The 22,727-nt window shown below is 40.5% G+C and overlaps 1 protein-coding gene across 3 annotated transcripts in view; it reads left to right on the forward strand.

Annotated features, from left to right (window-relative positions):
* The first annotated feature begins 6,035 nt into the window (after window positions 1-6,035).
* The window catches only part of Wdr47 (WD repeat domain 47), a 50,681-nt gene continuing 33,989 nt past the window's right edge, over window positions 6,036-22,727 (forward strand). The window contains exons 1-2 of one of the 3 annotated variants that reach the window (XM_034500534.2): window positions 6,036-6,366; window positions 22,545-22,711. In XM_034500534.2, the coding sequence (XP_034356425.1) occupies window positions 22,554-22,711 (158 nt within the window). In that variant the 5' untranslated portion in view covers window positions 6,036-6,366; window positions 22,545-22,553. Of the gene's footprint in view, window positions 6,367-6,412; window positions 6,510-22,544; window positions 22,712-22,727 lie in introns of those variants that run through there. The other 2 variants (XM_034500535.2, XM_076933145.1) reach the window with 2 other exon arrangements.

Here is a 22,727-nt window from a genome sequence, read left to right on the forward strand (position 1 = left end):
AGGAATACAGATATGGGCCACCACGAGTGACCCTGGATTTAATCCTTGAATCTGTTGAAGAAGAAGCCATTCGAATAGTAATTGTTCTCCCAAGGCCAGGATACTGCTGACCAAAGCACAAAACTCCTGGTGTGCTTAAGTTTTCATAGGAGTGGCTCTTTTAAAACAAGTCCCCTATTTCCACTGAACTCAGTCTCTGAACACCCTGGATTAAAATGTCCTTGTTTAGATTTGTGCTCAGATTCCTTTGTGACAGCTGGGGAAAACCAAGAGCTTCTATTCGACTTTTTATAAATGGGATTTGAGAATCATATTCAAAGGTATCCACCTTAGCTTGTAGGCATTTAAGTCATAAGGTGCCATGAGTCATTTTGTCATGTTAGAACCTGCGTTTTCAAACGATGCTTGACCTAGTTCCTGAATCACTGTAGGCATTCAGTAGATGTTTAGTGACTGAGACAATACCTCAGGATCTAAGGACAGCCCATCTAAGAAAGCTTTGTTTTTTTCTAAACAGTTCACTGCTATGCAGCTAGGAGAGTGAAAGGCAAGAAGATCTAATCTTAGCCCAGTGGCTGAGTATTGAAAAAACGATACCTTAGTTTAACAGCTATTAAGGGTGTATGGTAAAACCCGATGTTACATTAGGAAGCAAATATACAAATAGCCATTGCATTACCAACATACAAGTGGTAAGGTAGACCAGCTGTCTTATTCCAGTCTCATCCTTTTCTTTCTTGTACCTCTTTTCCCCAGAAGTATCAATAGTGTGTATTTGCTTCTAACAGTCTGAGTTATTGAAAATTCAGATGTATGCTGCAACGCTGTCATAGGTATGGAGGACATAAACATACAACCTTGAATCTCCCTACCTCAACAGAATAAGGTTCTTTTTCTTTCTGTTTTGTCTTTTCCTTTCTTTCTTTCTTTCTTTCTTTCTCTTTCTTTCTTTTTTCTTTCTTTTTTCTTTCTTTCTTTCTTTCTTTCTTTCTTTTCCTCCTCCTCCTCCTCCTCCTCCTCCTCCTCCTCCTCCTCTTCCTCCTCCTCCTCTTCCTCCTCCTCTTCTTCTTCTTCTTCTTCTTCTTCTTCTTCTTCTTCTTCTTCTTCTTCTTCTTCTTCTTCTTCTTCTTCTTCTTCCTCTTCTTCTTTTTTGTTTTGTTTTTTGAGACAGGGTTTCTCTGTGTATCCCTGGCTGTCCTAGAACTCACTCTGTAAACCAAGATGGCCTCGAACTCAGAAATCTGCTTCTGCCTCCCAAATGCTGGGATTAAAGGTGTGAGCCACCACTGCCTGGCTGTTTTTTTTTTTTTTTTTTTTTTTTTTTTTTTTTTTTTTTTTTTTTTTTTTTAAGACAGGGTTTCTGTATGTAGCTCTGGTTGTCCTGGAACTCTCTTTGTAGACTAGGCTGGCCTCAAATTTTGCTTGCTTCTGCTTTCCCGGGCTGGGATTAAAGGTGTAACCTACCATTGCCTGAAAGTTTCTATTTTCTTCCTTTCTTTCTTTCTTTCTTTCTTTCTTTCTTTCTTTCTTTTTTTTTTTTTTTTAAGTTAAAATTTGGGGTTGATACAAGGACTTAGGGTAGGGAATAAGGAATAGGAGTTTAAGAATTAGATGTTCTTGTCTGTGGAGCCTTGATCGTGTTTGTTTTTCTCAGCCAACTAAAGAAATAAAAGGCGGGGAAAAAAAAAAAATCTCAGACATGGCAGGCAACAGGCACCGAACAAGTGAAACACAGGCTGCAAGCACAGAGACTTCCCACAGAGCAGAGGGGGATGTCAGGAACTGATGTCTGTTTTGCCAGTGGAGTCCTGGGAGTTTTAAGTGCTTTTGGTGGCCTGGGATAGGTCCCCTTCCCCTAATTTTGAGTTGGAGAGATTAGAAAGGTAGAGGTGTTCATAGATCCACAGCTTCAGGTAAACATGCATTTACAGTGGTATGGGGCAGGTACCTTTACCCGGCCTTGAGGTTGGGTTGGTCTATTGAGACAAATAAAGGGGAGCTAATAGGCTCACAGCTTCAGAAATTTGTTCAGGACTGTCCTTGAACATATCTGACTAGTTCAAACTGGTGAGGGGAAGGGAGGCCCCGTTTGTGGAACAAAACGCAGATTAAAACATATAAAGGCAGGTTTATTGTCATGAGGAGAAAGGGAAGGAAGAAGAGAAAGCAAGAAAGAGTGAGGGCATGTGCAAAGAGGTGGGGGAGAGGGAGAGAATGAAAGAGCTCCAATTGTCTGGATTATATAGGGAGGAGCCTCTGGGGGAAGGGCAGTCGAGCCCCTGAACTGGAAAGTTCAGGGTTGGGGGTGTTGGATGTAAAGATCCAAAACCAGGGGACGCGCTCCCCCAGAAACAGTCACGGACAGGATTTGCTGCAATAACATGAGGTTTAATGATAATAATAAAATAATCTAGTGCACTGGGGTTCTCTTGCATGCAGGCAAGAAGACCCCTGAGTTGAAGTTAAGAGCAGTTTTTATACAGTTTTTTTGTTTGTTTGTTTTTGTTTTTTTCGAGACAGGGTTTCTCTGTGTAGCCCGGGCTGTCCTGGAACTCACTCTGTAGACTAGGCTGGCCTCGAACTCAGAAATCCACCTGCCTCTGCCTTCCAAATGCTGGGATCAAAGACGTGTGCTACTACTGCCCAGCATTTTTATACAGTTTAAGGGGTGGACTAGAGAAACAGTGACTAGGCACAATATGATTGGTGGAACAGTGTGACTTTTAAACTGATTGGTCTTTGGGGAATGAGGTGGCAAGGACCTCCCTTGTCTGTAAGTGGCAAGGATTGGTCCATTCTTCTGAATGTGTCTACTTGCTCTGTGCCGTGGGTTCCCTCCCCTGTGGTCTGAGGAATGTTAATCTTCTTTTTCTCTGAATGTTAATCCAGCAGGGTAATCCAGCAGGTGTCCTCGGACTAAGGAATATGCTCCAACAGGGATGTGTCCTGGGGCAGTTAAAAATTAACTTTAAATAAAAATTAAGTTTAACCAAATTCCTACAAGGGCAGGGTATGCCAGCTAGGGAATGAGGGATTCTGGGAGAACCTGGAGGCTGCTTTGATAGGTAAAATATGCACTTCAGCCTCTTGTCCCATGGTCTGAAACCAAACATTGCGAAGATCACTAATAAATGTTATCAGAGTTGTTAGGGGCAGAGCCTAGGTCCTGGAAGTCCTAATAACCTGGGTTCAGTCACCTGGCCTTCAATATGCCAATTAAAGTACTAGCAAAAGGCAGAGAAAGATCTATTCAATGTAGCCACATTAGGAAGAACAAAGGAGAACAGTGACCCTCCAAATTCATTTTTATATAGCTTAGGTTCCAGCAGAGGGCTAGAAGCTTGCAATGGCCTAGTGCTTGCTCTTGGTCTGGGTTTCTGCCTCTGTTACCAGTGTAACCAGTAGTCAACATTGTTGGAAATGTCTTCCTAGAGACAGAGTCTTCCTCTGGCTGGCACCAGGCTTTTTCCTTTCCCAACATGAGATTCTAGGATTTAGGTGAACTGAGCAATTGATGTTTTGAAGTTCAGATATTTTAATTTCTCCCTGAAATTAAAAATGTTCTCTCTACAACGTTTCCTTTAAACTGTGACTTATCTTTTTGGGTTTTCTTTCTCTTCCTTTTCATCCTTCTCCTCCTCCTTTGTGCATGTGTATATATGTGTGGTATGTATGTATGGAAGCCAGAAGTTGACATTGGGTGCCTACTCCAATCATGCTTCATCCTATTTATTGAGGCAACATCTCCCCTTGACAGAGCTTGACAATTAGCTTGTGTCCCTCACTTCCATAATCCATCTCTGCCTCTGAAGCTCTGGGATAACAGGTGGCCACCAATCTTGCATAATAACAAATGATCCAAACCCGATTCTTCATGATTGCATGACAAGCACTGACCACAGACCCATATTTCTTCAGTCCCATCTTGTTTTGAAGCAGAGTCTCACTATGTAGCTGGGCTCAGACTGGCCTCCAATCTGTTATACTCTTTATCCTGCTGGAATTACAGGCATGTACCAACATACCTGGCCTTTAAATACTATTGGATTTCTTGGATATGCGATTGCAACAATGCGTGATTCACCTGGCTGTTTATCTTGAAGTGGATTTTTTGTTGTTATTTCTGAGGTCCCAAGCCTTTGCTGGCTGGAACTCACTATGTAAATGGGGCTGTCCAAATCTCTCAGAGGTCTACCTCTGCTTCCTGAGTGCTGGACACCTGGCTGGCCAAAATTCATTATGCTAAGGTTCTTGGAGGTTCGGCTCCTTGAGCATCATGTATCTGGGAGAATACTGTTGAGAACCACACTAGCCCCACGTTGAGGCGCCAAAAATGTTGGGGCCTAGGCTGCCCCACTTTGGGCGGCCTAAAATGTTGAGGCCCTCTCCACTCCGAGCTTGGTGGCCACTGTATCCCAGCCCAAGCTGCCACTCCGGTCCGAGGGTCGGGATTCAGCAAGAGAGAGAGTGAGGATGAACTCGAAGAATGGAGATCAGACAGAGTGCGATTCAATCCTGTTTATTCTTCAGTCTCTCTTCCTAGTCCAAGTCCCAAGTCTTGAGTTCCTAGTTGTACTCATTCAAGTTCCTAGTTGTACTCAATGAAGGGTCTGATTCTGTTACTCCAAATTGTTCTCTTCCGAGTGTCTAATGTCTACTCCTGCTCCTAGTGTCTGAATCTCTGTTAGTCCAAATTGTTCTCTCTTTTATATGTCTCACTTCTAAGCCATGCCTCTAAGTCACACCTTTAATCATGCCCTTAGGTCTTGTCTCTAAATCTGATCTCTAAGTCACACTCTTAAGTCACACACCTTTAATCTCACACACCTTTAATCTAACACACCCAAGGAAAGTCCTGGGTATCTAAAGGAAGATGTTATCAGAGTGTGCTCAGCTGTTGTAGGCTGATGTAAAACAAGTCTCATGTCAGGGTATATGGTTCAAGATGGCTGCAAAGCTGATAGCCGCTTTCTGCTAAAAGTCGGCTCCCAACAAATACTAGTCCACAAATATTGTAGGAGTGAGGTTACTACTGTAAATAAAAGGGCAGTTCAAAACAGCAACCTTGTTAAGTGTTTCGAGGTGGGATTAACTTTACACATTGAGAAACTGGAAGGGAACAGTTTCCATGGAGGGAGATGGAGTATGGAAAAGGGCAAGAAAGATTTAATTTAACCTTTATTAGTAAATTATTGAAAGTAGAATTAAGAGTCAAACCCAGTGCACAGAAAACTTTTACATTTGGAGGTGTCAGACTGGTTGTCTTAGTTACTTTTTTATTGCTGTGACAAAACACCATGACCAAGGCAACTTATAAAAGACAGCATTTAATTTTTAGCTCAGGGTTCCAGAGGGTTAGTTCATGACCGTCTTGGCAGCAAATGTGCCTGCAGACAGGGAGGCTTGATGCTGGGGCAGTAGCTAACAGCTTACATGTGATCCACAAGCACCAGACATGAAACTGATTAAGGGCTGGCTTTTGAAACTTCCAAGACCACCCACAGTGACACCTCTTTCGACCAGTTCATACCTAATCCAGTGGTTCTCAACCTTCCTAACTCTACGACACTTTAAAATAGGTCCTCATCTTTTGGTGAACCCCCTCCCACCATAAAATTATGTTCGTTGCTACTTCATAACAGGTGGCTACTGCTATGAATTGTAATTATCTGATGTAACCCCCCTCTGCCCCCAGGGGTGTTGGGAACCACTCTCCTAATCCTTCCCTATCAGTTCAGCAACTGGGGACAAGCATTCAAATGCATGGCTATGGGGGCAATTCTCACTCAAACTACCACACCTGTCCATGCTAGTTTGGGATATAACACAGTGTCACCTGAAGGTTCTGGATCTACATCCTCCTTATAGGCTTCTCCAAAGTGAGAGCAGAGAAGCCAAGGGCCAGGATCCTCCAGGCGGCCGAGTCTTAGGTTCTGCCGCCCCGCCCCCACTGCCCTCGTCCCCCCCCACCCCCCGTCTAGGCCCCGCCTCCAGGCCCCGCCCTATCCTCCTGGGCTGGCCCAGCCGACTCTTCTGCGCAGGCACCTGCCTAGCCGCCTCGCGAGGAGGGGTCCTGAGGCGGCCCCAGGGACGAGCAGTGATTGGTTGCAGCTGGCGGCTGGAGCTCCGTTCCAGCGGCGCTTGACAACCGCAGTCTGTGGAGCGGAGCGGTCGGAGGCGGGATAGGGGCGGACGCGAGAAGGACCGGCTGACGAGCTGATGGATTGACGTGCGGGCTGCTAAGTCCAGACCGCCGCCCTCGCGCTCGCGCTTTAGCCTGGAATTGGCTGCCTTGGGGCTCTGGCCGCCGGCCTCTCCGCCGCGTTTTCCTCCGCCGCTTCTGCCGGCTCCGCCCGGAGCCCTCAGGTGAGTGGATTCCAATAGGCGGGGGCGGGCCGCCGTGCACCGTGGGTTGCCATGGTCACCCGTCGCCACCTGTCACTAGGCTGATAAGGCGCAGACCCCCACGGCCCTTTGGGTGGCGTTCTCGGCTCGCAGGAGTGTCTTGGGTAGGCTTTGGTGGTGACTGCGAGAAGATGGGATGCGGGCGAGGCCCGGGTGTCTCAGGGACAGGACCTGGGACGCACCAGGCAGTCTATCCAGGCCACGGCTCCTGGACCACACCTTCCCCTCCTTGCCAGCCTGATTCGGGCAGCTGAGCGATGCCCCTCGCCCTGGTATGGAGTACCCACCTCGCCGCTGCTGAGGGACGCGAGGAGGGCTGGCTGGCCTGCATCTGCCTCGCCCCTTTGCTGGGCTGGGGCGAGACTGAGGACTGCGCTCTGGTCCCTTTCCTAGCTCCCTTTAGCCGGCGAATGGGTAGGGAGTGGCGGGTTGCGGGGACTCGGGGTGTGTGGGATACCCGGGTTTGCCTTTTCTGATGCCACTGGCTATTAGGAGCGATCTTGTGGGGGTCTGGAAAGGTGAAGAAAAAGGGGCATCGACTGAATTTCGAACGTGGGTTGTTCCGGGGACGCCTGCATAAGACACCGGAGGTTACGGAACTCAGAGGGTTAAGCCCCTAAGCTGTATTGGGGAGAAAAAGATTAGGGCTCTAGCTCTGGGACGGCGGCGCCTTTGGCAAAAGGGTAGGAACCAAGTAGGCAGGGGCAGTATTTGATCTGATGATTTTTCTCCCTGTACAACCAGGCATGCAGCTAGTAATGGTGTCTGAGGGGAGGGTTTTTTTTTTTTTTTTTTTTTTTTTTTTTTTTTTTTTGGCAACTTGGTTCCCACTGCATAATGAAAGGAGAAGTCTTTGTTCCACCCAGATTCATCGGTTGAAATCCTGACACTTAGTTTTCCCCCTTTGTTGTAGAGTTCATAGAAAGCTATAAAAAGTTAATGGCACAGGAATTAACATACAGGTTTAAAAGGGCTGTAAATCTTATTCACAGAAAATACCACTTCAATCACTTCAATTTTTTTTTTTTTTTTTTTTTGTCTCGAGTGTTGGCATATGTTAGCATTTTACTAGAAAGGAGAACCACCTAGCAGTCGATTTTTCTTTATATGGCACATTCTGGAGGTCTTATTTAGGTGGAAGATGTGTATCATTGTGCATTAAGATTTCGGGGGACTGTACATTGCTTCCAACAACAAAGTAACATATAAATGGGAAAGACAAGTAAATAATCCATAACAGTATATGTAAGGTAAACAACCAGAACATAAACGCCTTGACTTGGGGTGCCGTGTGCGTGTGTGACATTTAACTTATTTCCCATCTTGCCACTTTTCTAGTTTTTGTCCTTTCTGAAAATCAGTAGTAGGAATGTATCATGAGAGTGAGAGTGCTAACCAATGTTTCCAGTTACATAATTGTGCACTTTCTTTTTGTTTGTGAAATAGTTTCTTATTGAATGGACACTATGACTTGTTTAGTGTATGCTACAGTTTGAAAAACAATAAGAAATATGTCAAAATAAGAAAAATGTCCAATTTTCCTTGGTAGGTCAGTTCTCTGAAAATCAGGTTGCCTGGATGAAGCTTCTCTTTGCTACTGTAATTACAATCTTGGAAGAGATATTTATCCTATTGTTGACCCTGTTTCCTTATTCTGTAAAATAGGGATAATTGCAACATTGCTTTAGTGGTGGTGTTTTAGTCAGAGAGTGGACTGTAATGTTGAATAAATCAATTCATTTGCAAATGCTTTGGAAAATATTAAGGAATCTGTTGACTACCTTTTACCAGAGGGTAACACTGATAGCGATCATTATCATTTTCAGTGTAATCCTTTTAGCATTTCTGGATTCAAGACCTTATTTATTACAGTGGCCTTATAGGGTTTATGGGAACAATTGAGGTGTATCCTCATTCTCAGTAGAGGGTTTGTTTGTTTGTTTAAATTGTGGTGATGCGGGGAAAGAGTTTTGGTTTTGTATGTGGGATAGTGATACTTTCTTGCAACTAAGGCTACTGGTAATAACTGACTTGAGTTATATTTGGCACTAGATAATCCTCACTTCGGTCACAGGTTCGTGACTAATGCAAACATAACTTTATCCTCTCTGACCTAAGTTTTTCAAATTGAGGTATTAATTTTTATTTTACAGACCAATCTCAGGCTGGGTCTGTAGTTCAGTGGCTGAATACTGTCTAGCATCTACAAGACCTTGGGCTTGATCCCTAGAACAACAGAAATAAAGGATGAATAAGCTTCAGTATCCAAGAAAGAGAGCTGTAGGTGTGTAAATGACACATGAAGTAGTACTTAATTTCATTTGAAGAATTGGATATATTCATACAAATCAAAGATGACACAAAGAAAAGGCAATATTAACATTAATTTCTAAGATAACATTTAGAGATTTCAAAATAGACTTCCTGTTGGAGTTGACTGAAGCTAATTGTGAATTCTAAGCTGTGTTCAGTTTCTTCTTTCTGTAAGTCCAAAAGTTTAAGAAGCTTTGTCTTAGGCATTCTTAATTAAAGAATGGAGAATCCTCACAGGAAAAAAGGCAGATTTCATTTTTGCAATTCCAATTTTAAAAAGGTTCACTGTTATTTAAATTCTAACTTTCCTCTTTTGGTTTTTTGTTTGTTTATTTGTATGCCCTGGAACAGGCTGGCCTCGAACTTATAAGATACACCTGCCTCTTCCTCCCAAGGAGTGTTGGGACTAAAGGTGTATGGCATCACTCTTGTTTTAAGCCCTGTAAAAGGTTAGAGTATTGTAATGGGAATGGTGAAGAATTTTAGCTTACATCAGTGGTTCTCAACCCATGTATTTCCACCCCTTTTGTTGAACTACCCTTTCACAGAGGTTGAATGTCAGATATCTTGCATATCATATTTACATTATGATTAATAACAGTAGAAAAATTACAGTTACAAAGTGGCAATGAAAATAATTTTATGATTGGAGGTCAACACAACACGAGGAACTGTATTAAGGGGTCCCAGCATTAGGAAGGTTGAGAAGCACTGGTTTAGATAGATTGACACACTTTCTCATTTCATTCTGGGCTGTGAACTTATTTTCTCTAGAGGCAGATTTCACACCTCTGAGCATAAGTGTAATCACCTGTAAAATGATGATCACAGGGGCTGAGGTAGATGATGGATGGAAGTATCCAGCCAGGACCAGTGTAAATAAATGTTAGTAACTTTTCACTTTCTCTTTGTAGAGTCAAAGACTAATAATCTGGGGCTGAAGAGATGGCTCCTTGGCTAAGAACACTGGCTGTTCTTCCAGAGGACCTGGGTTCAAGTTCTAGCACTCATATGGTGGCTTATCTGTGAATCTAGTCCAGGGGATCTAACACCCTCTTCTTATTTCTGTATGCATCAGGTGCCCAGGTGATGCACAGATATACAGGCAGGCAAAATACTCATACACATTATATAATAAAATACAAAATTTAGAAAGAAAAATAAATTTGTATATTCATTCTTAGCAGGAAACTTCATTGCTCCCCAAACTTCCTTGGTATTTTATATTTAAATTTTCTAGATACTTCATTTTTTTATAACATATTACACTTTCTTAAAACTGAGTGTGTGTATGTACTTATGTATGTATATATATATATATATATATGTTTGTATATATGTATGTATGTATGTGTATATTCACCATAGTAACAACCATTGTATCTGATGTATGCAGACTAGTGTTAGAACATAAAAAAATACTTAAATATATCTTTAAAGTTTACTTATTTTGCTTGTGTGTGCATGCTCTGTCCGTGTGCAGAGGTCAGAGGATAACATGAAGGAGTCAGCTCCCTCTTTTCATCATGTGGATCAGGTCATTGAGTTTGGTGGTAAGTGCCTTTACTTACTGGGGCATCTTACCACTACTAGTTAAAATTTTTAAAAAAATTTAATTGTGTGTGTGTCTGTGTGTGTCTGTATCTTTGAGATATATGTATCTTAGGGGTATGTGCATGTTAGTGCTGGTACCCAAGGAGACCAGAGGTGTCAGATCCCCTGAGCTGGAGTTGCAAGTGATTTTGTGAGCTGTCTGAAGTTGATGCTGGCAACTGAGCTCAGTTCCTCTGTAAGAGCAGTACGTGCTATTAACTCATGAAACATCTCTTCAACTTCTGGTTTTAATATTTTTATTTTAAACGTTACTTTGAAAACTTAGGGATAGAATTAGGTAAGTTTTGTTTACCAATTTAAAAGAAAAAAATTGGGAGCTGGGTATGGTGGCTCCCATACCTGTAATCCCAGCCCTTGGGAGGTGGAAGCAGGACGATCATTAGTTCAAAGCCAGATTTTGTTATACAGCAACTTTGAGGCTGACCTGAGCTCAAAAAGGCAGTTGGTTCATGTCTATAATCCAGCACTTTGGAGACTGAGGCATGAGGATTTTTGTGAGTTTGGAAGTACCATGGTCTACATAGTAAGTTCAAAGAAAAAAAAGAAAAAAAGAGGAGGTGTGGAGGGAGGGAGGAAGGGAGGGAAAGAAAGAGAACAAATGGGCTTGGTGATAAAATTTTAGGTGGTACAAAAAGAAGATCACAAGCAGTGGTGGCCAAGCCTTTAATCCCAGCACTTGGGAGGCAGAGGCAGGCAGATTTCTGAGTTTGAGGGCAGCCTGGTCTATAGATTGAGTTCCAGGACAGCCAGGGCTACACAGAGAAACCAAAAAAAAAAAAAAAAAAAAAAAAAAAAAAAAAAAAAAAAAAAAAAAATCACAAATTATGGGAAGTGTTAGTTTTACTGTATATAGTTACTGACCAGACTATACCAGAAATACTGTGTTCTATTCTGGGGGCTTTAATTAAGATATATATTCATGTATATTCATAGGAGTGTCATCCAGATGGTAGGAGATGTAAAGAATGGTTTTGTAAGCCTCCATTAACAATATACACAAGATCTAAGAATAGTTCCCAGTATTTATATATTGAAGACACAGCAGTTAATCTTGTTTTGGGGATTCTGCTCCAGATTTTAGCTCAGTAAAAGAACAGAACTTTTGTGATCTAATTCTAAAAATTGTCATTTTTATACTTTTTAGCTTAATTTTATTTAAACATTTCAAGGGTTTATTTTACTTTATTCATATGTGAATTTATGTGTATAAATGCTGTGTGAGAATAGATGCCTTCTGTATCCATAAGAGGGTCTTAGATCATTGGGAGCTAGAGTTACAGGATGTTACTACTGAATATGGGTATAGGAACTGAACTTGGGTCTACTGTAAGAGTAGTATGTGCTCTAAACTGCTGGACTATCTCTTCAACCCCAGATTCTTAATTTTAAAATTAAAAGTTGTCTTTATATCAGAGACCCACTGTCATGGAGCATATCTTTATCTGAAGCAGTTAGTTTGAGACCAGCCTCAGTGATATATACTGATGATGATGATGATATCATCCTCCTTTGAAATGGAATCTTTCTGTGTTCCCAAGACTGCCCAGAACTCCTGAGGTGTCCCAGCCTCTCAAATATGTGGAATTACAAGTGCACACCAGAGTCATCCTGAGTGAGGCAATCTAGACCCAGAAAGACAAGAATTGCATGTTTTTTCCCCTCATATATGAATGTTAGCTTTTAAGCTTTAGATATGTGTGTTTCATTTAAATGCAGACGTTAGGTAGCTATTAAGTGAGCCGGGCACTTTGACTGAAAGAAGGGAGTTTTCAAGGAAGAAGAAATACAATATAGTGTTATAAAGGGATAAAGAGGAAACAGAACAGGAGGATTAATTGGGGTGGGGGAGTGGGAGGACAGGGTGGAGGAGGGACTGTAAGGAGGAACAACTAACTTTAACAGCTTCTTGAAAAGCTATCTGGAAACCTACAGTAGACGATTCCTAAAATGTAAACATATATAAAAGTTTAAGTAGCATTACTGTATAATGAGGGGAACAATAGCCCAGCTATATATTGTGTGCCACCAAAAACAAAACAAAACAAAAAAACCCCCAAAAAACCAAAACCAAACAAAAAAACCCCAACCCCCCCCAAAAAAAAAACCCCTAGCACCAAGAATTTGGATTACATCTTTTTGATTTGTTGGCCAGTAGGTTTCCGTAGATTTCCTCCCCCCAACATTACAATTGTCAATGCAGTGTTATCCTTCACAATTTGACAGTAAGAGACTATTGCTGCTTACATTGACTACACCACATTCACAAGTCATAGAACCAGGAGAAATGTAGCTGGTGCTCAGCTGGAAGCGTCATCATTATTAGTTAGTGTTCATAGTGTCGCTAGTCCTGGAAGGTATTGTAAGCACTACCAGAGGAGGAAACTAATGCTTAGTCTCACCCAGCTGTGAATGCTCTGAGCTATAATAATGATAGGCTGCAAGTTATGTCCATTGGCACAGTAGTGGCACTGATGTCATGAGAGTAACCTACCAGTTTTGGTTGGATTTAAGGCTTGGTCTATAAGATGGAATCTATAACTGGTAAGTCATGGGCCCTAGGGGAAAACCTGTTCCTGTTATTCTGCTAAGTCATCATAGCAATAATAAAATTATTCCTAATTACATATTGCTATATCTATACATGGGTGACAAGTGTGAGAAGTTGTCTTGGGCTATGAGAAAGTACAAATCACTCTGAAGTAATATTACTTCATTTTATATATACTAATTTGATATTTTAGGGCATATATATGTATATGTGGGGGAATATGTGTACATGTGTGCAGGTGCCTGGCCATATTGGCACTCACTGTATAGACTAGGCTGACTTAGAATTAATGCTTCTGCTTCCAAGTACTGGGATTACAGATGTATGTCACCATGCCTGGCTATGACTTACACACACACACACACCCCCCACCCCCCACATACAGACACACTGTCTCCCTCTCCATGTGTGTGTGTGTATGTCTGTCTGTCTGTCTATGTGTGTGTGAGACAGGGTCTCAATATATATCCTTGATTGGCCTATAATTCTATGTAGACTGGCCTCAAACTCACAGAGCTCTGCCCGCCTCTAACTCCAGAGGCATTTTTAAAGTGTGTGCTACCATAACTGACCTAACTGCTTATGTTTTATTATTAAAGAAGTGATTGTTTTGTTTTGTTTTGTTTGAGACAGGGTTTCTCTGTGTCGCCCTGGCTGTCCTGGAACTCACTCTGTAGACCAGGCTGGCCTCGAACTCAGAAATCCACCTGCCTCTGCCTCCCAAGTGCTGGGATTAAAGGTGTGTGCCACCACTGCCTGGCAAAGAAGTTTTCTTGACATAGGGTCATGCTGTGCAGATCAGGTTAGCTTGCAACTTGATGTAGTCTTGGCTGGCCTTGAGCTCGACATCCACCTGCTTCAACTTCTCTTGGAGTGGGATTACTGTATTATGGAACACTGAACTTTATGTAGAATTTTTTTTTTTCCAGAGACAAGGTTTCTCTGTGTAGCCCTGGCTGTTCTGGAACTCACTCTGTAGACCAGGCTGGCCTTGAACTCAGAAATCTGCCTGCCTCTGTCTCCCAAGTGCTGGGATCAAAGGCGTGTGCCACCACTGCACAGCAAGAAATTTTTATTTTATTATTTTTAATTTCATGTGTGTATGCCACATATATGCGGGTTCCTGTGGAAGCAGAGAGAGGGCTGAATACTTTATAGCTTTAGTTACAAGTGGTTCTGAGCCATTTGATGTAGGGACTAGGAATTGAACTTGGGTTTTCTAGAAAAGCAACAAGCTCTCTTAACTGCTGAGTTATCTTTCTAGCCCCACATTTAAATTTTTTGAATGTGTAATATTTATACATGGTATAAAATTCAAAAGATTTTAACAGGGTACATGATAAAAAATCATGTAACCATTCCTATTATTTATCAAGGTCTTTGGGATTCAACCATTATTACCAATTCCTTCTGTCTTTTTCTATAGACATTTAGATATATGTACAACATGATTTAATCATACTTTATTCTATAGCTAAAGTGGTACCAGGCCTTAAACATAATTTACTTGTTTTGCTATAGTGTCTCACTGTGTTCTGAGTTGGCTCTAACTCGTATTCTTGTCTTACTCCTCCAGTGTTTTATTCCACTGTTGTAACTTAGAAATGTGCTACCATGCCCAGGTATACTGTATTTCTTTTTATCTTTAAAAGGTTTATTCTCATTCATTCTCTCTCTCTCTCTCTCTCTCTCTCTCTCTCTCTCTCTCTCTCTCTGTGTGTGTGTGTGTCTGTGTGTATGTATTTGTATGTACATAGCATTGTACACATGTCAAGGTCAGAGAATAAGCTATGGGAGCGGACTCTCTACTAACATATGGGTCCCAGGGATCAAACTTAGGTTTTCAGGTTTGGGGCAAGTGCCCTTAGGTACCGAACCAATTCTCTGTGCCCCTTTTAATTTTTTTAGTAGCCTCCACTGGCCTTGAACTTGGCTCTGTAGGCAAGGATGACTTGAACTTCTGATCTTCTGTCCACTTCCTCTTGGGGATTAGATTGTAGGTGCAGGACACCACACCTGGTTTATGCCATACATGAATGACTTCTTGCATGGTAGCCAAGCACTATATATTAACATCGTCCATAGACTTGGGACAAAAATCACCTATAGTTCTGTAAAGTTAAAATAATGATCTAAAGATGGTTATCAACATTAAGAAAGGACATGTTTATAAACAGTGTATTAGCAGGCACAATGGAGCTTCGTTAGGATGACAGTGTTGTTTGTAAATGATCTGAAGAAAATCTATTTTCTTTTATTTAACTGACCTTTATAAATTCAAAATTTCTGATTATCCCAGACTTCATAGTCCCCACCAATGTGTTTCCTATTACTAAAGTATGAATTGAAATAAATCACAAAATTAAATCATAAATAAATCATAGAAAAGAGAATGTAAGCACTTTTTGATGATCAGGATGTTTTAGACTGTTCTCACATCCTCAGCCTTAACTTCTGAACAGTTCTTAGTCTCCCATGTTTTCCTTCTTTCTAAATTCTGTATTTTAAGTAAGCAACATCACTGCAATAAAACATTGAAGTCATCTCTATATTTGGTTAGAAAGCTAACACTGATTTTTTTTGAGACATTATTTTGGTATGTAGTCCAAGTTTGCCCTGGACATACTAGATAGCTCAGGCTGACCTCACATTCTTAGTAGGCCTGCTTTGGCTTCTTAAGTGCTGAGATTACTGTAGTGTGTCACCACTTGCAGCTAGTGATATTTTTTCATGAAATTTTTCTTTTTCTATATATGAAAATATATTTCTATTATCATTTTTAATCTGTTGTTAATTTTGACCTTTAATCTTTGATTTTGAAAACTGAGGGGTTTTTTTTGTTTGTTTGGTTGGTTTTGGCTTTTCAAGACAGGGTTACTCTGTGTAGCCCTGGCTGTCCTAGATCTCGCTCTGTAGACCAGGCTGGCCTCAAACTTACTGAGATTCTCCTGCCTCTGTCTCCTGAGTACTGGGGTTCAATGTTGTGCCACTATACCCAGCTCTAAAACCAATTTTATATTTAAACTTTTTTTCTTTGATTTATATTTTGTGTTTATGGGTTTGTTTTTTTTTTTTTTTTGTTTTGTTTTGTTTTTGCCTATATGTAGTGCCCAAAGAGACTATAAGATGGCATCAGATCTCTTGGGACTGGAGTTAGAGAGGGTGTGAGCTGCCATGTACGTGCTGTGAATTGAACCTCATGTTTCTAGAAAGAGCAGCCAGTGGTTTTGTTTTTGGTTTGTTGTTCTTAACAGGATCTTTCTGTGTGGCTTTGGCTGTCCTAGAACTCAATATGTAGACCTGTCTGCCTACTACACCCAGCTGCAGCTAGTATTTTTGGTATTTATTTATTTATTTATTTATTTATTTATTTTAGGGTTTTCAAGATTGGGTTGCTCTGGCTGTCCTGGAACTCATTCTGTAGATCAGGCTAGCCTCAGACTCATAGATCCACCTGCCTCTGCTTTCTGAGAGCTGGGATCAAAAGGCATGTGCCAGCACTGCCAAGCTTGTGGCCAGTGCTCTAAATCACAATGCCATCTCTCTAGCCCATATTCTATTATTATGTTAAAAAATTATTTGTGTCACTTAGCCCAGTTATTGAATATGAGTAAAATTTTCTCAAAGGAAAATCCGCAAGAAGCAGAATTTCATGCTGTGACTTCAAAAGAGCTGTCATTTAATAATGGGAATCCAGACATTGACACCACCCTATTTCAGTGGAATATACCCTAATGTTGTCTCTTTGTGAGTTCTTTGCTAAGTAGGTGTTCCCAGCAACTGTTGTCTGGGAAGTAGGATCAAAAGGCCAGAATCCTATTAAAAACAGACCTTTAGAGAAGCTGGAAACAAAAGTGACTTATTTTAGCTTTTGAAGAAACATTTTTTTTCAGTGACATTTTTTGCATTTCAAGTTCATTTAACTAGCATTAATTAAATATACATGGTATCATTCCCCTTGCCCCAGTCCCAGTTGAAGCTATGGCCTTTAACATGTATTAATCCCTTTATCTTTCCCTACTGTCTTAGTTAGGGTTTCATTGCTGTGAAGAGACACCATGATCACGGGAACTCTTATAAAGGAACTCTTATAAACATTTAATTGGGGCTGGTTTACAGTTTCATAGATTTAGACCATTATCATCATGGTGGGAAGCATGACAGCCATCAGTCAGACTTGGTGCTGGAGAAGGAGCTGAAAGTTCTACATCTTGATCCAAAGGCAGCAAGGAGGAGACTATGTTCTACACTGGACAGAACTTTAGCATAGGAGACCTCAAAGGCTGCCCAAACACTGACAAATTTCGACCAACTAGACTACACCTACTGCAACAAGGCCACACCTCCTAATAGTGCCACTCCCCATTGGTCAAACATTCAAACACCTGACTCTATGGGGGCCATACCTATTCAAACCACCACACCTACCCTTTTAAAGACAGGGATTTCACCATCTAACTAAGGTGGCTTTGAATTTGAGATCCTCCTGCCACAGCCTCCTGAGTATTAGGATTATAGGTATGTGCTACTATTCCTGACTTGCGTATGTTTTAAAAGATAACCTCAGCCTTATATGTAGTAGTATATAAATATAGTCTGAGCTATTCAAGTTGTTGAGATGGCCTTCATTTGAACTTGGTTGTTGAGGCTAGACTGGGCAACATAGTAAGCCCTTGTTTTGCTGCTCCTTCTCTTTGCCATCCTCCAACCCCCTGAAAAGAAAACTCCAGAAAAAACAAACAAGCAAATAAACAACAAATGGACATGGTAGGGTAGGCCATTAAACTCAGCTACTATAGATGTGTCAGTAATGGATTAGAAAAGAGTAATTACACATCTTCCAAATATGTATATATGAATAGTAAATACATATATGTAATAGTGAATAATAATACTTGTAATAGTGAAACTTTTAAGAATAAAATTTCTGAAGTGATTAAAATACCATAATTTTTATCCTGAAATTTTATAGTATAGAATTACAAGTTGTGTTTTTGTTCTTTTACTATCCTGAACTAATTCTAGAGTAATTAGAATACATTTTTATGTTTTCTATTTAAAAGTCAGTATAAAACAAATGCTTTTGAGAGTCTGTAACTTCTTTCTTTAGGCTTTACTGGCCAAAAATAATTGTAGTATTAAACTTGTAATTGTGGTCACAGCACTATATGGCTATAGTATGGAATATGGGGAAACTGGGACTGTAGGATCATGTGAGGCCAGGCATTGAGACCAGCCTAGGCAACATAACATGCCCTTAAGCATAGTTATGAGTTAAAGTGGGACAATTGCCACAAATTCCATTCTAGAATTACTTAATATTTAGACTAAATATTTACTATGAGACCTGTAAAATATTTATATTGAACTACATGAGAAAATTATAGTTTCAGTTCTTCCTAAATGTGTAGTTGGTACATGGTAATATCAATGACATGCCCCCTAAGTTCTCATTATAAGAATGGAGTAATATTTTTCTGCAAGTAAATTTAGTTAAAGTCTTTTTTAAAAAAGTAAATATTATATGAAGATTTGGGGACTGTAAAAATTGCTAATCCATGTGTTTGGGAGGCTCTCAGGGAGATAGTTCTGAAATATGGTCAGAATTTAGCGAGTAGAACTCTCACTAACTTTATTTTATCCTCTTGTGGACAAACTGGAGGATGTAGCAAAGGGAGTGTGAGGAACTGGACAGTTGACTTGTGAGAAAGGTTTGTGCTTATCTGTCAGCTGAGGCAGGCATTACAGTACTGTGGGAATAGACATATTATTCTTTAAAAGGTTTTAAACATTACATTTGTATTTGTGAATTTGTATGCCTGTGCACACCTATACCACATGCAGGTCAGAGGACAGTTTGCAGGAGTTGGTTCTCTCTTCTGATCATGTGGGTCCTGGGGATCAGACTCAGGTCTTCACGTTCTGCAGCAGGCATCTTAACCTGCTGAATCATCTCATCTGCCCCAAGTATTTTACTCTTCTATCACTAAGTAAGTATTTGAGTTGAGGGGCTGGAGAGATGGTTTAGCAGTTAAGAACACTGGATACTACTATTGTGGGGGCTCCCAGGGGTCCCACTTGGGGTTCAATGATAAAGACACAGAGATATCTGTATAATATAAGGCTATTAGCTTGTTTGGGGCTATCCTCAGCTTCCCATGTAGACTCAATCTGACTTTCCTGCCCTGCTCCTGTTCTGTTTCTCTCCCTCTGCCCCAGCTCCAGCAGCCTGCTCTTCATTTATCAAAAGCCACACTCTAATTCTCATACAAAAATGCTATTACCATAGTGGGGGAGGTTCCACAGCTTACTCATTTTGAACCAATCAGCAGCCAGACTATATTCCATTCATATCTTAGTGTTGCCTTTTGGCCAGATTGAAGGCAGTGTGCTTCCCCATGGCAGCTTGCTTTTTAACATGACAATCTCAGAGAATCCTCTTTTTGGGCAGGTGAGGAAGCAACAAACATATATAAAGCAGGTCTTGTGGGCTATAGAAATGACAATATCATATATCCTACCAGCACCTGACTCTGCAGGCATAGCAATTAACAATTGAGACACATCTTCATAGCCAGTTGATATAGTATGTATGGTGGTAGGTTATCCCAACAGGCTGTTCACCCAGAAGACCTGGGTTTAATTCCCAGCATCCATATTGTAGCTCACAACCATCTGTAACTCTAGTCCAAGGAATCTCATGTCCTCTTCTGGAGTCCTCAGACACTGCGTGCATGTGGTGTACAGGCATGCAAGCAAGGCAAAACACCCATACACATAAATAAATTAGCCTGGTATAATGGTGCACGTCATTAATTCCAGCACTTAGAAAGTAGAACAGAGTGAATATAGGCCAGTCTGGTCCATATAGGGAGTTGTAGGTTAGCTGGGGGCTACATAGTGAGACTATGTTTCAAAAAAAAATTGTTTCTTAACTGAATAATTTTTTTTAACACACTCTGTTCCTTATCCATGCTACCTTCTTTGCATAAGAGACAATGCTATTTGCTGATGAGAATATTCTAGTTGGCTGTACATTTGTATTCCTTTTTATGAAGAAATAAATTGACAAAGCAGATTGAAAGGAGCAAAATTGGTTATCTACAAACATGTGCTTATGTTTCTGTGAGCTTGGTTAGAATGACTTGGTCCAATGAGAAAGACCATGCTTCCTTATAGTCCTGTTAACCATCAGGTAACATTTCCTTGTAGCCACTCCATTATTGAGGTAATCTTTTTTGCAGTGCTCTGAGAAATTTTTTACATATATTTATTTATTTTGTGTATGTGTGAGTCTTTGTAGGCTATGGAGTGTGCAAGTTAAAGGACAACTTTCCAGGAGTCTGTTTTCTCCTTGCACTGTGTGGTTCCTATTCCTTGAACTCAGGTTGTCAGGCTTGATAGCAAGTGTGTTTAATGCTGGCCATATTGCTAGCCCCACTATGAGTTTGTTTTTCTTTAATAAATAGAAGGACTTTGTTTTTTTTTTCATCCCAGAGATATCCCACGTCATCCTTATAATCTGGCTGGGTAACTGCAGCCTCCCTCTCAATATGCTGCAGGGTTCCTTTTCAGACACAGATGCCATCCAAAACTTCTTGCTGTCCTTGGTTTTTTTTTTTTTTTTTTTTTTTGGTTTTTCGAGACAGGGTTTCTCTGTGTAGCCCTGGCTGTCCTGGAACTCACTCTGTAGACCAGGCTGGCCTCGAACTCAGAAATCTGCCTGCCTCTGCCTCCCAAGCTGTCCTTGTTCTTAACTGTTATGTCTTGTTGAATCGAAGTGATAGGATTTGAAACAAGTTCAGAATCGTTTTCTTCAAAGATTAACTCACCCATATGGGCTTGAGAAATAGAACCAGCAGCATCTGAACTCATCCAAACCCTGAGGATGTATTTTTCACCCAAGAAGTTTCAGATTTCAATCAGAGACCATTCTTATACCACAACTAAAAACAGCTTTTTCCAGTAAATAACACAATCTCAGGGTTCACCATGTGAACCTACAAGTCTTCATTTTCACAATAAATGCAGCAAAGAGAAAACAACCTTCATCTCTGTTCTTGTGATCTGTGAGGGGTTGGAGTGTTTCCTCTGAGTATTAACATTTGAAAAATACAATTGCATATGACTTGTACAAAATGAGAGCACTGATCTAATGATTTTCTTATTCCTCGTAGCTATAAATCTTTTTACTTTCATAGTGTATGTATTTAGTTGTATCATTACAGATGTATAGGTAAGCATTAGGAGGAATTTTATTTAATTATTTTCTATTGAAAACTATTTTTTATATAATATTCTGGTTATGGTTTCTCCTCCCCTCCCAACTTCTCCCCACCGCCCCATCCACACAATTCCCATACCTTCTTTCTCTCTTTTGCGGAAACAAACAGGCAAAATATACATAAAACAGTGAAAGAAAAAGTAAAGAAACAGACACACAAACAAAATCCATAAAAACACAAAATTGGAAACCATAATATACAAGCAAAAGACTAAGATTTAAAAAAGTGCCCAAACAAAGCAATATAAGATAAAAAATGTACAGAAATATCATTGAGTTTGTTTTGTGTTGTCATCTTCTGTTGGGCATGGGACCTGCCCTTAAATGTGGTTTATATACCCAATGAGACTGTTGGACAAAACAAATTTTTTTATTGCCAGTGGTTGTCAGTTGGTGATAGCTTCTTGGTTAGGGATGGGAGCTCTTGGACCTGTACAGGTCCTGTGCATACTGCCTGTGCATTCATATGCACGTCAGTACTGTTCTGTTATGGTTGGAAGGCCCTGTTTCTTTGGTGTCTTCCATTCCCTCTCACTCTTAGAATCTTGCTGCTTCTCTCCTGCATAGTTCGCTGAGCCCTGAGGGGAGGGGAAGGATGATGAAGTCATCATCTATGACTGAGTGTCGTAAACTCTCTTACTCTTTGCACATTGTCAGGCTGTGGGTCTCTGTTAATTCCTATTTACTGCAAGAGGAAGCTTCTCTGATGATAAACTGTGAGATATGGATCTACAGGTACAACAGGTTGTTAGGAGTTATTTTGTTGCTGTGTCCCTTTGGCAGAACAATAGTATTTCATTCCAATCCAATCTCAATAGGATGAACTTTAAAGTGTTGAAATATAATTGGTATTACCACTATGACACTGATATTACCTAGTTATATATTTCAGTTGAGTCTTATTTAACTCCAAAATGATTCACAAATGACCAACATTTTATCTATAGGCTACATGTTTTTAAGGATAGATATGAATTCAACCTAGAATAAAATTGTAAACTTACTTAGAATTACGATTTTTTTTTTTTTTGATAACTCCACTGGGGAAGGGGAGGTGATCTTGAAATGGGCGTTGTAGGTGACAGCATTATGGCACAGTGTCTGAGTGTTAGACATGCTTGATACTGTCACTGCTAGATTATTCTGAGGCACTTCAGACCTCAAAATTTAATCATTACTCCAGTGTGTATTTTTCACAGATTAGTACTTTTAAAAACATGAGCCATATTTTTAACACTATAAAGAATGACTCAGTTTTGATAGTTAATTTCACTGTGAAACAATGTACTAAACATTCCCAAGCAACATTCTCATTTCTAGACAATTAAACTCCCTCATAAACAATAGGACTAAGTTTTTCCCTGTTACTGTTTTTTTTAGGCTAGCAATATGACTGCTGAAGAAACTGTGAATGTAAAAGAGGTTGAGATCATTAAGCTGATTTTGGACTTCTTGAATTCAAAGAAGCTTCATATTAGCATGCTGGCACTTGAGAAGGAAAGTGGAGTCATAAATGGCCTATTTTCAGATGATATGCTTTTCCTGAGGTATGTTAACATCACT

The sequence above is a fragment of the Arvicanthis niloticus genome, chromosome 4 (genome assembly GCF_011762505.2).
Source record: "Arvicanthis niloticus isolate mArvNil1 chromosome 4, mArvNil1.pat.X, whole genome shotgun sequence".
Taxonomy (NCBI): domain Eukaryota; kingdom Metazoa; phylum Chordata; class Mammalia; order Rodentia; family Muridae; genus Arvicanthis; species Arvicanthis niloticus.